Genomic DNA, 15,515 nt, shown 5'->3' with positions numbered 1-15,515 from the left:
TAACCAATAAAGCAGTGTGGTCTCCTTTCCTTCCAGGCCTATCAATAAATTTGCACTTTTCCCATTTATTTCTTTTGAATTCAGATAGTTTAGTTATACTGTTTGAGTTTTCTTTCCTAATGCAAAACATTCAACCAAAAAACATTATTTAAAAACTCTAGTGATGAAAGATGTAAACCAAACTTTAAAATGTGCTAATTGTAAACCCCTTTGGAGTGCTGCATAGCAAATCAATTGCAAGTAATTACTATGTGAAAAATGTAGGACCTTTTTGCTTCATACATATATTGAAGAGATGCAAAGCCAATATGAAAAGAATTTTAATTGGTTTGAGATAGTAGCAGGAAATTATTTTTCTTCATTTATAGAATTAAAAAAAAAAAAAGGGAAGTATCCCAGCTATTAAATTTGGGAAAGGAATGCGTATTTCAGCACTGCAGTTACTCATGTGTGAAATACAGAAAAATGTTAATTGAGGTAGGCTTCTGAACTGAAATTAGTTGCAAGTGGACTGTAGATGAGCAAAGAGCATGTTGCACCTCAGCCATACTTTGAGGTTAATTCATTAAAGATAATCGGAATGTTAAATAGGTTCCTATAAGGGATCGTTGCTACAGTCGTCTGACACTTTTAGTCTGATTGAATCAAATGCTAATTACTAATATTGAGATTTATGTTATGCTTATTTATGTACTGACCACCCTCATTACTTTCTTGACTGCTGGTAATGTTTTCTGTCAAGGGTGACTGCCCTGCAGTCACCTGAAAATAAAGGCTTGAATGAGGGGAGTTTGAGGAAGAGGAACTGCCTGTCCCTGTCTCTATATCCATAAAATCTGTATTTAAAGATAGGAGCAGTTAAGCAGTCTTTGAGTGTTTCATAGCTGATTAAATCCTCACTAGTAACTGTAGAGCAAATACAAAGTCTTTTGTTCTCTGAGTGGGCTTGACAGCAGTCATGTACATCACATTCAAAATTCAAACAAGTTGGCTCTAGGTATGGACGCAGCGTCAATGCGTTTGCACCCCAGATACCCAAATTGTTATGTGGGTGCCATTGGAACATCAATGTGGCTTGTTGGACAGGATCAGTAGGATAAAATCCATGGTCCTTGGGAGCCAGGAGAGGAGGTCTGGTCTTTCTGGCTCTATCCCATCTCCCACTAGGCAGAGGCTGTTCAATGTTGTGGGACATGATATCCCTGCCCTTACCCAGGAGAAAGGCCAACCAAGCAATGCAGGATACTTTCCCACTGTAAAAGCACAATACTAAAATGAGTTTGACAAAAGTGAAAAGAAATTTTGTTTTGCATCAGAAAGCCAAATACGAATCCATTGCCTGTTGCAGGTTTTGGTTTTGTTTGTTTTCTTTATTTCTTACTGTGACACGTGTCCTCTGCTTCTATTTACTTGGGGTCTCAGGCTTGCATATTTCATTTACTTAGGTGGCCTGCATCGCTTTGTGAAGGATGATCTTTCTGCGCTGGAAAAGTGTGTGTGCCAGGTCCCATACATGTTGTCACTTTATTTATTGCCTCCCTGGTGGTATGCTGTTGCCAACAGGCATATAATTAGAGTAGCTCAGGCTGGAGGCCTGTGGAAAGTCTGAGTGCTTTCATAGTTTGCCAGTAAGCACTGTATGTGTTTGCTCTTGAGTACTCTATAGTTTCCGCTATTGGAAGCTCAAGTTTCTTTCTTCAGTGACATATTTATATTTTATTCCTATAAAAAGAAGAAATCTTTGCATTTTAGATCTGTTCTCATTGGTGTTGATTTACTTGATGACTTGTTATTAGAAGCAACCAGCTTTTGCTTTTAGAGAACCTTCCGGTGTTTTAAGCAGAATAGCAGTCACTCTTGTGCTCCCACCCTGTACGAAAAGAGAAAAAGCAGAAGGAAAAAGTGAAAAGTAAGAATAGGAGAAAAATGTTATCAGAAACAGCTAAGCCAACAGCATGATCTGCAAGTTCTGTGCATGCTGTTATGATATCTGAAACATAATTATCAAGCTTAAGTTAATTAGACTAATGCTTAGAAAATCTGGCATGGCAGATTGTGGTAAGTAATTATATTTACCGATTAAAAGATGTAATACACAGTGAGCAAAAGCAAAAGAAAAACTCCATTTGATACAGCCAGTGATTAAGAAGTCAAGTAGATGAGCACTGACAAAGATACTGAACTTTGTGGAAGATGATGGGCAAGATGCCAGTTTTCCAGTGGAGCAGATTTTGCATAGTATCAGACTTTTGTTTTATGAAAATCCATGCTGCTAACTGAAATACATGAAGGGCCACTTGCTTTTTGCTTTCGGATTAGCTGACATGAATATAAGGGTACGTGCAAACAAGAATGACACTAGAGTACTAGTTTATATATATATATCTGGAAGTTGTGTAAATGGCTTTTCTTAAAAGCAATTCACAAGATGTTATATGAGAAATAAAGCTGTGAAGACAGTGTCTCCCACAATTAAATGTAATGTAATAATGCCCACAGGTTAGGACGAATGAGAAGAGCTTGTGCACCTTTGTACACCTCAGTATGTGCACAGCAGGACCCTGGAGAAACAGACTGAGAGCAGTGGTTTTTTTTCGTGAACTTTGCTTAAAGGCTAGTTAAGAAAAAACAAGACAGAAAAGAGAGAGAAATATAGCAGTCGATCTTCTGTGGAATAAGTTCTGCTTGCAAGGTACCTTGCTCTGACTTCAAATTGTGTCTAGATGAATAAAGTGATTTTGCAAGTCCTTCACAAAGTGTGTGACTGTACAACCTATTCCTCAATCAACTCCCTTCTGAACAATGAATGGGAAATGTGCAAATTCCTAGTCTGGCAAATTGAGATGAAGCAAGCCCATGCTAGATCCATTCTTACAGCATTTAATCCCCAGACTGACATTTAATCTCCAGACTGAGCCTCTGGAGTAAGGTACAGCTGAGCTGAGCCATGTGTTTTATTCTTATCTGCTGGAAATGGGTTTCATTGCCATTGGTCTCATCATTTCCTAAGGCATGAACACACTGATTGAAATGAAAGCAAACAAAATTCCCAGTTTTCAGAGACACAGTAATGTTTGGGTTGCTTTTCTTCTCTTCCTTCCTTTCCTATTCTCCATTCCCCCATGTTCATGTGGGATTTTCTGCAGCTGTGAACCAGGTCCTCTGAATTATGGTAGAAGGTGGTGATCTGCTCCCAAGGTATCATCGCGGGACCAGAACTTGCAAAAATATTGCAAACAAAACAAATTCCTGTGGATTTTCAAGATGAATAATTTAAAAATGTGTGCTCAAAGGCTTAAATATTGATTCTGTCCAAAGCAATAATCCTGAAGTCTACATATTAAATAATTGTTACACAAATACTGTCAATTCACAATTCCTATATAGAACCATGGGGCTGTCTGGGAGGTTGCAGCATGGGTGATGACAACTATTTTTTCCTAGGCAGGAAAACATATTTTCATCAAAAATACATTCCTACTAGTAGAAGCTCTCAGCCTTAATTAACTACAACATGTAGACAGCTAAAATTATTTCTCCCCAAATTCAGTCCCTTTGCTGATATTAATTGCAGAATGTCATATTCCCTGGCTATCATGCTATCCCAGTTCTTCAGTGTGGGTGTTATGTGGGTGCAACTGTGGTCTTATTCCCCACAAAAAGAATTGGAACAGAAGGCCAACACTAGCTTGGAAGAGGAACAAGTAGATTCCTCCTCTTCAAAGTGAAGGCAGCCTGTGCCCCTCCACCCCCTGAAAAAGCCATTCATCCCAGTCTGAGTTTCATCAGGTAAATAAAGGCTCCTATACCGGGCCTCTTGTCTGTGGCTTGGTTCCCAATTGATGTAGTGTATGAGTTGAGGTTCATCTGAGGGATGAAGGACCCTGTCTTCTCAGGCAAGGGAGCTTTTGTGAGCTCACACCTCCTGTGTCCATCCATTCCAAACAGTCTTGAACCATACTCCACTATGGGTAACATATTTTTCTTGTGAGTTGTGTATAACAGGAAAAAGATTAATTCGGCAAAATCCCACGTGATGTATCTTAAGAGAACTTACACAGAAAGTTTCAGGGCAATATCAACTGACGGGAAAAACTGGAAGAGGGTGATTGACTATCTGAAATCTCCAACTCTGCTCCCCTATCTGGGTTTTGCGTCATCCGTTGCCATCATAACATTAAGAAGTAGGAGCCTCTGCTGGGTTTTGTAAATATTCTAGACATAGAAGATATTATTTTCCCTTTGCTGCTACTTTAAGAGATGAATTTGCAGACTCTGGGGTATTTGACCTTGACAAAACTTGTCAGGTTGTTATGCCTCTAGGTCAGTAGAATATCAGTATATTCTTAATGCAGTCTGTCTTTTAGAGTTTCTTTAATTTCTCAGAGCAAGAGTAAATGTCACTCATATTGGCAGGTTATAATGGGAACACTGAGATACTAATTTTTAAAAACATACACAACTTTTAAGTAGTCTTGGTCTCCCTCTTGTGTATCTTCAGTGTGCCTATGGCAATTGCAAGGTTAGATATCCCTTAAGATGGTAGGAAAGGTCATTTTGTTGTTTTTTCTACCCTGTGCCTCAGTGAAATATTCATGGTACGGCTCAGGTATTGGGATTGGGTTTAATGTTTCGTTGTATTGCCATCTGTTTTGTTGTTGCAGTTGTTTCCCTTTGTGTGGGGGGTGAGGGAGCATGGAGGCAGTAGTGAAGGATGCTGGCATATAGATTCAGACTTAATATAAGAGATGAGCACTGAATCTGCAGGAATAGAGTAGCTTCTCTGATCCAAGCTATTTTCTTTTCAACATTAAAAGTCTTTCTGGTGAAACTCTGCCATTGTGTGTGTAGATCATCTGTGGTGGATAGTTCTTGTGTCTCCTGAAAGGCTATGGAGCCACATTAAAGCAGGCTTTTACATGTAAAGTTCATTCATATAATGAATTGCAATGCACAGGCATTGAAATAAAGCTCCTCACTGAGACAAATGACATTACCAAGTTCCAAGGATGTATTCAGTTTTCCAGAGTACTGCAGTGGCTTAGTGGCAAAGGGCAGCACAGAGATGGGCTAAACCTGCAAGAGGGATTTGCTGCAGGTACCCTTACCTACTGGTACCCAGTGGCCACTCTTTGGCCACTGGACCTGGTAACAGTGCAGTGACACAGAGACCTGGAGAGCAGAGTGGATTTCTCTACAATGGGTTTCTCATCCATGAATTTTAAGCTGTCTTGTGATTTTATTTTTACTATAATGTGTTTGGCCCATGATGTTTCACTAGGATTTTTCAAATCCTTTTTGATCATCTTGCTCTTTTTCAGCATTTTCCTCTTACTGCTGTTGATTTAAATGTCATGACATTTTAAACATGACTTATTATAACAAAACACTGTATAAAACAATATGCTGCATAATAAATGCAGCCGTATTTTTTGGAGTGAATGTTAAATGAGAGCAATTTATTCTTCAGCCTATTTTAGTACCTACTTACTAGAGAGTATTGGCTGCTTAAATCCCTGGGAGGCAATCTTGGAGGCAAAGTAGCCTTGTGTGTGCAAGGCTGAAAGCTAAAGTGTTTGAGGGATGCCTGTGTAAAAGGTCATCCTGGGGGGATGTAGCTTCATCCAGGAGTGCTGTGATCCCAAGTGCTGTGTGGAAGGTAGACAGGAACATCCTAGGAAGGCCTGTTGGTGGGTGAGGGGTCCCCTGAGAAGCACACATAAAAACAGGTTTTGAGTGGTTTGCCTCAAGCATGTGGTATGTGTCATTTCAGACATCTGAAGGCTCCTTAAAATCCTCCTACAGTCAGTGGAGAGAGTGACTCAGAGTATGAGTGACTTCAGGACACATTAAGTGTTTTCCTCATAATTTCAGAAAGTGTTGATGGGGATGTGGGTTTGTTTAATGGGAATAAGCTAATTCCCAGAGAAGAAATCTGTTTCTGCTTTCACTATTGAGGGCTCTTCCTGCAGCTCCGAGAGATGTGGTGAGAAAGGTGAAGTTCCCCCCAGGAGATGGGGTGAATGTTCACATCCCCCTGCCCACTGAACAGGCTCTGTACGGATGCCATGGGAACTGCAGCTGGTACACTTTGTGCTGGCAGAAGAATATGAAGAAAGCAAATAAACCAACTGAACCTCCCTAACACAAGTGTCTTCCTTGGCACATTGTGAATCTTATAGAGTGTGCTCAGGTTATGGCAAATATTTGTCTAAAGTTAAGAAGATTAGCAGGGGAAGATCTGACTTTGAAACTCCCTGAGTTGGAAGCCGGAATACATTAGCCTGATACAGGCACCTCAAGGTTATCTGTGCTCTTGGAGTGGGACATGCACGTTGCTCTGCAGCTCTGACCTTTTGGGAAAAGGCTTTCAGTCAAGTACCACATGCACCTGCATGAGTGTTTTGAATTAGTGACTCTCTCCTTGATTAAAGTGCTTTTTCTTTATTAAAACCAGCCTTTTTCCAAATGAGTACTGTTGCATGACTGGCTGTGAACACAGGAGATTGCTTCCTCCAACATGATCACTTTGATGACGCTACCATTTCTTATCCAGGTCTCTGTGCAACACATATGTCTTGCTCTCTCCAGGCAGTGTTGTTAGGAAGCTCCCCACAGTCATCTACCTTTTCTCTCCAGGTGAGGTGTTAACATTATCTGCTAACTAGGAGGATAATGGACATAATGAAAATGTACCCGAACACCTTTATGGATTCTTGCCTGGATTTGTATCAGGTTGTAAGTAGCAGTTCTCCAAGTCTTTGGCAGGACTTCTTGCCCCAGTGGATATTCCTTCAAGTATCTCTGTTGTAATGTGCTCACTTTCCAAGAATTTTATCTCAGTTGGAGCCAAACTGGAAGCCTGTCAAGATCTGAGCTCTTCAGAGTGCAATCTACATATTTCCCCGAATGGCAAATGTGTTTTCTATACAACTGTTGTTCTGCTCGCGGGCTTGACTTGTCTTTTGTACTTTCAAAAGCAAATTTGTTAGGGTGCCTTTTGTATTTATTCTTTTTTCTTCTCATTTTTGTGTGTGCAATTGTTAGAAACTAGCATTTGTACAGTTTATTTTAGCAAAGCACTTAAACTCATATGCTTAAGGGGTTTATTTAACCTTTATGTGTGTTTCCACAAGATTCTCCTCATCCAAGTGTTTCGGTACAAAGGGTGCAGTTATTCATATGTCTGTGAAGTGTAAGGTTCAAGTCTTTCCCCAAAGCACAACAATAAACCTGAAAAAAATATTTGCAGTCACTATGACAAAGAGTTGATAGGAGTGAAAAAAACCACTATTCTCTGAAGCTTTGAGAAACTGAGGTTTACAATGGGATATATGCTTTGCAGCAATAGCAGCAGCTGGGAAGTAGCAGCTTATTTCATGCTGAGGTAGTGAAACGACTAGAGAAGGGTTTTCCAGTAGGCAGTTAAAGGATGGTGTCTCATAGAATGCAGGCAACGTGGGCTGCTTCTTCATCTCCTTAAATAACTCAAATTTAATACAGCAAGTAAAAACCACACCAAAATCTGGGATTTCTGATTCATGCAAATGCAGATATCGGTATGATATAGAGTCTTAAGCAAAGTCAGCAGATGAGAAAATTACAGGATGTTGTGTTTTTCTGCAGTGTTCACTGTAAATTAGAACAATTAAATTACAGCAGTCTTACAGCTGTAGTTAAATATAGAGATTGGGAAGCACTGAACTGACTGAGCTGCTCAGGCTGTGGAGTGGGGAAAATGGTAAAAGGGGCTTAGAAACAGATCTCTTGCACGATATCTCACAATATCTTGCAGCTGATCTCTTAGGTGGTCAGGAGGGAACATGCCACAGTTGTTCTCTGCCTGTGTTTTTGCCTTTTCTTGGGGATTGCCAGGGCTGGGAGCTCCTGCAATGATTACCCCTAAGTCCTAGGTAGGTAAAACTGAATTTAGGACTACGTGAATGCAGCATCCCGGAGAAATTTCTTTGTGAAAACATTTTGCTTCATCAATTTTTCTTTCATTTTACGTTGCTGGTTAAGTCGAGACTCAAGCCACAACTGAAGGCAAATGAGATGGAGACAGGAAGCGTGGACTTGGCAGAGGAAGCTGCCCACCAAAAAGCTCACACTCCCTTCAGAAAGGCAACAGAGGGTAAAGAGAGGATAGAGCACAGCAGGAGATACTGATAATAGCAGTAAATGTCACAGTTATGGTATGGGGAGGGGTAGAAATGAAGTCTTACTATGAGGATATAAGCTAAATATAATTGAAAGATATCTCGGGGTGGGAAGAAAGGGCAAGGACGACCAGGGTGAGGAGGGCAAAAGGGGAGGAAAAGGTAGGTGTAGCAGCTTGAACTCACTTTTGTTTCCAGCCTCTGGAAAAGGGTTGCTGTTGGAGAGAGGAGATGAGACCTGCAGCCTCCTCGTGGTTCACATGTTAATCTGATGCTGAAATATTACTCTGCAGATTTCACTCAAGTGTGGGAATTAAGCGTGGAAAAGAGGCCTGAGTATCCCAAGGTGTATTGATAATAATGGAGACCAGCAGCTGGGTAATGCCTAATACCTGATCCAAACTGGTAGCAGAAATTCATGGGGTTTTTGTTAACTGCTGGGTTTCATAATACTATATCTTATAATTGCTGAAGCAGCTGAGTTTTGTTGTGTTGCTGCAGTCTGGCATAATTACTCTCCATCACTATGTTTTCTTCTTTCAGTTAAACGCATTGGAGGTTATAAACTCCTAACTATCAACAGTAAATATTCATGGGGAGTGAGACTAGTACTAAATATCATAAAAGCTTTTTTTCCCATACTTTTGGCTAGTGCTCTATATTAAATCAGGTTGTTTTTCTGCCGGTATTATTGCATAAATAGAGCAAACCATAATATAGATATTATTTCAAACAACAGGCATAGACCCAGGTCTCCTATAATCTGTTGCATAGAGAATTTTGGGCTCCTCTGCAAAGGGCAAGAAGGAGAGGTTCCCCAATGCAACTGTGTTATAAAACAATATTGTGTTTCCCTTAAGAATTGCAGTGATAAAAATGTAGACCATTCTGCAGCACTAACAACTTTAATACAGTAACATAAAGCACAGCTGTCAGGTCTGCCAACATCTCACACTGGGAGACAGGAGTGAGAAAATGAACACTTTTCACAAGCAGAAATACTCCAAGAGCTCCGCTGTTTACAAGTAATCAAGACTGACAGTCATGGATTATTGGTGGAAGAGCATTTTCTGCTTGAGGTGAAAGAAGAGGATAATTTATCAGGAAGCCCAAGAAGTCAGACATCAGTAATGATCTGCTTGAAGAAGGGCATATCATAGAAATAGTGCATTTATTTGTACTGCAAGGCAAGAAGATGTACTAAGTTATAAACAAGAGTCTTACTGCTTGAAGAACGTGGAGCAGATACAGTGTGTAATTTGCTGGGCAGCTGCGATTAGAGAAGTGACTAATGTGTGTGTTAGTGCTTGTTCAGAATATTAAAAGAAAAAGTTAGATTAATAGGAATTGTCTCAAAGAAACATTTATGCTCTCTCATCCTCTCCTTTTGGAGCTATCTGAACTATGCTTATCTGGCTGCTTACCTTTTTGTTAATGCTTGTGCTTCTGAGGCACTCCTGTAATACAGCAGTGGGTTTGACCTCAGAGAATTTGGGGCTTTCTGAGTTTTGTAGTGGAATATTTTGTCTCTTATGAAAACAGGACAAGTACCAGCAATTTTAAAATGATAACTGTCTCAGAGCTCTACAGAAAAGGTTTCATACACTAGTATTTGCTCCAGCCTGCAGTGATGCAGGGCTGTGTAGGCAAACCCCCCATTCAGCCCCTCTCCCCCATGTCCTGCAGGAGGAATTGCTGTCCAAATACCAAGAAATGTGGATACATCTCAGTATGAGAGGTTTGTGAACAGCAGAGAATGGTAAGGCTGCCTAAAACACTGTGCCTGGCTGGTGTTGCTGTGTTGGTACTGCAGGCTGTGTACTAGGAGCCAGGGCTGCTAGAGTATGCTGCGTTTCCAGGCAAGTTTCAGAATTCATTGCTGCTTTCCATATGTCTGTGTTAACCTTAAGTCAAAGATTGATTGCTTTTAAAGGTTAACAGTTATGTAGCAAAAGAAACCTTCTCCTTTGCCAGCTTTGAGAAGTCACCATGGTCTGTGACTTCTCACTGTTTTAATTTAGACAACAAAACCAGCCTTTTCAGGCTATGCCTTCTTATTACTGTTCAGTTTCTTTGACCAGGGAAAATGAAAATAAAACTAGAAGTCAAACCTGCACTTCACTAGTCTCATCCTTGAGTCAGCTGTCACTTGGGTTGCATGGAAACAGGATAGCAAGGGAGAACAGCAGCCAAATCAAGTCACTAAAAGCACTTCTTGAAGGTTAAATAAGGTGACCTTGAGGAACAGGGGCTGCTCTCCCTTGCCTTCTAGCTGTTGCCTGCTGTATCTCCTGCTGATGCTAGGTTGATCGAGCAAGACAGTGCTTTTTTAGAGAAACAGCTCACACCTCAGACAGACAATTTATTTACCACCACTTGCCTTGGCCTGGTGCATCCTCTTGTGAAGTGTAAGCGCTCACAGTCCATGGGAAGTACAGGATGATGTATGTTCTTTCCTATAACTCCCTCTCTACCAGCTCAGCCGTGGTACCTGTACACTGTATAGGTGTTTTGATGCTGTGCACATGGACACAAAGGGTGTGTTGGCAGTGTACATACTGTACCAATTTCTGGCTTTTGAATCTTTCTCTCTAATTCTGTAGCATTATTACAAGGTGGATTTATAGCACACCTAGAGCTAATGTAACAATGAAGATTAGTCCTCTACTAGTCGAACAGTAATACACTCTGATTTGCCTACAGCTACTGTATAGTATTGGCATGAAAGGAAATAGCTTTCTAATGTGGTTCATCTGCTGAGGAGGGAAAAATCTGTGCTGCAGAATGTAAAACTACATAGGACCGTAGCTGGCAGCAAAATTTAGAGTAGGAGAAATGCAGCACAAATAAAAGTATTTGTGAGCTGGATGTATGCTAACAATCCTAGTTTATGGCTAAACATGCCATAGACAGTGATACAGTTTGCTTGGCAGGTTCAGTATTGTTTCCTCTTTGTTTTTTCACTGCTTTATCTTCTGTGCTAAAATTTGTCCAGGTATAAATTCATTAGTTTCCAACTTTGTGACATTAACAGAAAGTCAGTATTATAATGTTCCCCAGAAGCACTGATGCTGTTAGTGCGATCTGTGCTCTGTTCCTGGAGACACACTGGAAATCTCAATACTTACTTAATGCCAATGCTTCTGCTGTCTGTTGTAAATTCCCTTGATGAATGTCAGGCAGTCTTTGAATGAACATATGTACAAATAGTCACTCTAAGTGCTGGTATGTTATATTTGCTATAAAATAGAAATCCCTTCTTCTGGAGGTCAGCAAACCCATCAGCTTGTCCCTTCTTCTGGAGGGGCAAAGGATGTATTTGAAATCATCATGTCTGGGATAAAATCACTTAATGCTTACTGTATATGGGATAGAACTTACTTTTGTGAGCATATTATGCAAGCTAGATGCAAAAATTAACTGTTTCACATACTTTGTATCTTTTCCTGCATTAAATCATCATTATGCTTAAAATAATAGTTTTTCTTTCTAGACTTGGGGATATGTCTCACTTTCAGCAAGGGTAAGGAAGGACTAATAACTTGCATACAGGGAGGGAATGTATCTCTTCTGAAAACTACTGATATGAGCTGCCATGGGGAAACAGCTGCAACAGGGCCTTGTTATCACAACAGGTCTTTGATGGGAAAGGTGGCCCCATGGGCAGAGGAAACGCTAGAGAGGATTTAAAATAGATTACTGACAAGGTGTCCAGGCAGCTCCTGCATCGCTCACTCCACTGATGTAATGGGCACTTCAGAATACCCGAATGTGTTTGTTTTCCTATTACCTTATCTACCACCTTTGCATCAAAGACTCACAAGGTATTTGACCATCAAGTCAAAGGTGAACTCTGTCGCTGCCTATCATTTACCCTGGCACCTTGAGTTATCATCATTAATCCATCAGAATCAGTTAGCTACTGTCACCACTCTAGACTCGTAACCTTCACCCTTCATCTCTTTATCACCAGGTCCTTCAATACCACAGACGCATGGAATAGTTAGATGGGTTGCACACAGGGATGCACTGAATTTTACAATAAAACTGGGAGGAAAAAAAATAACAGACCCTTTTTTCTCCTTCTTTCTCCCTCAATAAAAGTTTGGGGGGCTGGAACTGGATGATCTTAAGGTCCTTTCCAACCCTAACTATTCTATGATTCTGTGATTCTAAGTTGCAGCGACACGACAAAGAGGATTCCCCTGACAAGTGGAGGACAGAAGAAGAAATGGCAGCTGAAGCAGCAATTCTGAAGAAGTATTTTCAGGAAAATTAGAGGTAATGATTTACACATTGATTTTTTCCTGCAACACATGAAAACCTGTTCAAGCCTCCGTAGGCTTCTTGAGGACGGAGGGGGAATATGAAACAAAAGAAATGAAAGCTCCTAGGTCTGCGTTGCTTCCAAAAGGACACAGCACTGCAACCGTGGCTAAAATAACATGCTCCTCCTTGAGCAAATCAGCACCTTCCTAGAGCCTTTAGTTTCCAGACAACAAAAACTAACATATCTGCAAATCAGAATCATCAGCAGTTACTTAGGAGAAATGTCTAACCTAACATATCCTCCCTCTGGCTTTAGAACAGAAAACAGCCTTGGTACCTCTATGAAGAGCTAAAACCTGGTGTTTCCGTGTATGCTCAGATATATATATACACACACACACCTCTATGTAGAAAATCCCAGCAGAATTCAAACTATAGAGTGGATAGGCAAATGCTAACTTTATCTCTCAAATCTTAAATCATCTGATCAGTTCAACTTTCAAAATGAAGCCTGCTGGAAAACTGCCTGTTCTGCTAAATTTTGCACTAGCCCTGAAAGAAAAAGATTTGCAGGGGAAAATTGAAAAGAGGAAACACTTGGTAAATGCTGCCATTGGTGCTCTAGGAATTGTGAGGTTTTCATTTTGTACCTGGAGTCCCAGAAGCCAGATTTTTCCACTAGAAATGAACTGAGCCCCAGAGATCAATAGGAGTTACACTGGCATGTGCGCTGCAGCAGTGATGCCAAAAGCTCCCTCTCCCCTGTTCCCCATATGATGTTTGCCATCATCCAGCACTCTCATTTCTCTGTCATTTCTGACTCTGTCATATTTTTTCCCTCTGAAGAACTGAAATCCCATAAATATCCCTCCTCTCTGCCTGTGAGTCACTGCTTGAAGCCCAGCTTCATAAATCTTGAGCTGAACATTAATTCTTGATATTCTTTATTCATTGATAAATCTTGAGCATGAACAGGATGTGTGCATGGCACACGTGGCAGCTCTCATCTCCTGTGCCATTTTGTTACTTTCATTTGAGTTCATCAGACTTTTTTTTTTGCATGATGACCACGCTCTTGTCTTTTCCAGTCAAATTAGCTGTGCCAATGCTTCTATGGAATGGCACATTTTTAACATATGTAATTCCCATCTTACATCTGTAATGGCACATGCTTATCCCGGTGTGTTGTTTTTCTCCATTATATATCTGGTAGGTTTTGGATTTTTTTTCGTCTTGTTAGAAATGGAATTTGAAATGTTTTCCTGCAGAGATTCTCAAACGAGTGGAATTAAATCCCCACATATCAATCAAATATTCTTAGACTCTTCTGATACTAAACACAAAGCTGGATAAATGGTATAAATCCTTTCCTGCAAGCAAGTTCATGTGGCTGGACTTTTGCTTCCATTTATTATGAAAATAAATCAGTGTATGGCTGCACAGATGACCTCTTGATAAGTTTCCCATTATATTTAAGGTCATTACCTTTCCTAGAACAGACTGATAAATTAAATCTTACTGGCATCATTATCATGAGTATTTTGCCTACTACAGGCAGTCCTTCCAACCCTTGATTCCCAACACAAAAGATCACTGTCAATCTCTTCTCCCTGACATTGTTTTGCTTCTGAGGTTTGAAGCTCTGAACCTGAGATAAAGGTATATTTGAACACCTTCTGAATTTCTCAGCCTTTATTGCTCTCTTAACCTTGCTTCTAAAGTGAGGAAGATGGAAAACTTCTGGCAAATTAACAAGGTTATATGCATCCTTCTTTGAAGCTATCTTTGGTTTTCACCTGCAAACGATTTATTTTGCCATTTATAGGTTTACCTGGATGATATTTGACTTGAGTTGTCTCATGCGGCACAGGGAAAGTGAGAAAAAGCTGAATGTGTGTGTTCTGGAGCCTATAAATAGCAATTTTTATGGCCTTATGCATTATTTTTCTACTTAAGTGCTTCATTCAAAGAAGCCCAGCCCAGCTAGATTAGCCAGGACAGGCTGAATTGGCTTTCAGAGATTTCCCAGATATCTCTGCGTTTATCACAAGTCCTGCACTAAATGTCACAGAGCTACATGACTTGACTAGGTTCAGGAGCACATATTACCTGCATTTGTAGACTATCTCATAGAATCACAGAAAGGTTTGGGTTGGAGAGGACCTTAATATCACCTAGTTCCAACCCCCCCTGCAGCATCTTAATATCCAAGCTTATTTTCAGATGCACCTTTATAGCAGGGTGTTTTGTACATTTAAAATTACACATGCTAGCAAAACGGCTAAAGATTAAAAGAGTTACTAACCTTCAGATACAGGATATGAAAAATGCTTCTCTTCAAAGCCAGTTTCACTCTGTGGTGTTGTTTCTGAAGAAAGAACCAGGCTGCACAAGTTTCAGTGGAAGTTTTCCTGTTTTATTCATAACTGAAGTGATACTTTTATGCCATTAGAAAAGTAGGCAGTCTTAAGTACAATGTCAAAACATCCCTTTGCATAAAGGGGTTGACAGTGATAGTCTGTTGCCTAGTGCTTTTAGAGTTACAAATATTCAACAGCTTTTACTTGCTTAACCATCTGAATATTTTGTCATTCAGCGTGCCAAGTTCTTTTTAAAACCTCTCCAAATAATGCAAGTTGCAGAATTGTGCAGGATTTCTGATGTCTGTTCTCCCCTTCATCCCCCATCTGGAAGTGGGGAAGTTTCTGGGGAACATAGGCTTTTCAACTTGGCCAGAGAACGAATTCTGTTCTTTTGAGGTTTTTTCTTTGCCCCACTGCAAAAAAAAGAGGTGATTTCATTCTTTAAGAGCACTTATCCTGCCTCACAGCTGCGTCTTCTCCACCAAGAACACTCAGCATGTGTGAAAAGATGCTGTTCTATTGACTTCAGTAGGGAAACTACCACTGTTAGCAGCAGCTGACCAGAGGGGATTTAAACTGGTAGTTTGGCTTGCGTCTGGTTTTGCTCCAGCACTTCTAACAATCCATGCTGCATGCATTGCACTAAACCAATCCCATCACTTTCATTAACTTTAGGCAAGTATGACGGGATGGCATACAACACCCTTCTTTGATTGCTTTACTG

General features: G+C 40.4%; 1 protein-coding gene across 1 annotated transcript in view; it reads left to right on the top strand.

Annotated features, from left to right (window-relative positions):
- Nucleotides 1-12,438, top strand: part of FHIT (fragile histidine triad diadenosine triphosphatase) — a gene marked incomplete at both ends in the record, with an annotated part of 417,329 nt that extends 404,891 nt beyond the window's left edge. Inside the window, one exon of the mRNA XM_080625672.1 lies at nucleotides 12,337-12,438. Within this exon, the coding sequence (XP_080481798.1) occupies nucleotides 12,337-12,438 (102 nt within the window). The remainder of the gene's footprint in view (nucleotides 1-12,336) is intronic.
- Nucleotides 12,439-15,515: the final 3,077 nt, after the last annotated feature.

The sequence above is a fragment of the Psittacula echo genome (genome assembly GCF_963264785.1).
Source record: "Psittacula echo genome assembly, chromosome: 9".
NCBI classification, from domain to species: Eukaryota; Metazoa; Chordata; class Aves; order Psittaciformes; family Psittacidae; genus Psittacula; species Psittacula echo.
This window is presented reverse-complemented; position numbering and strand designations above follow the sequence as displayed.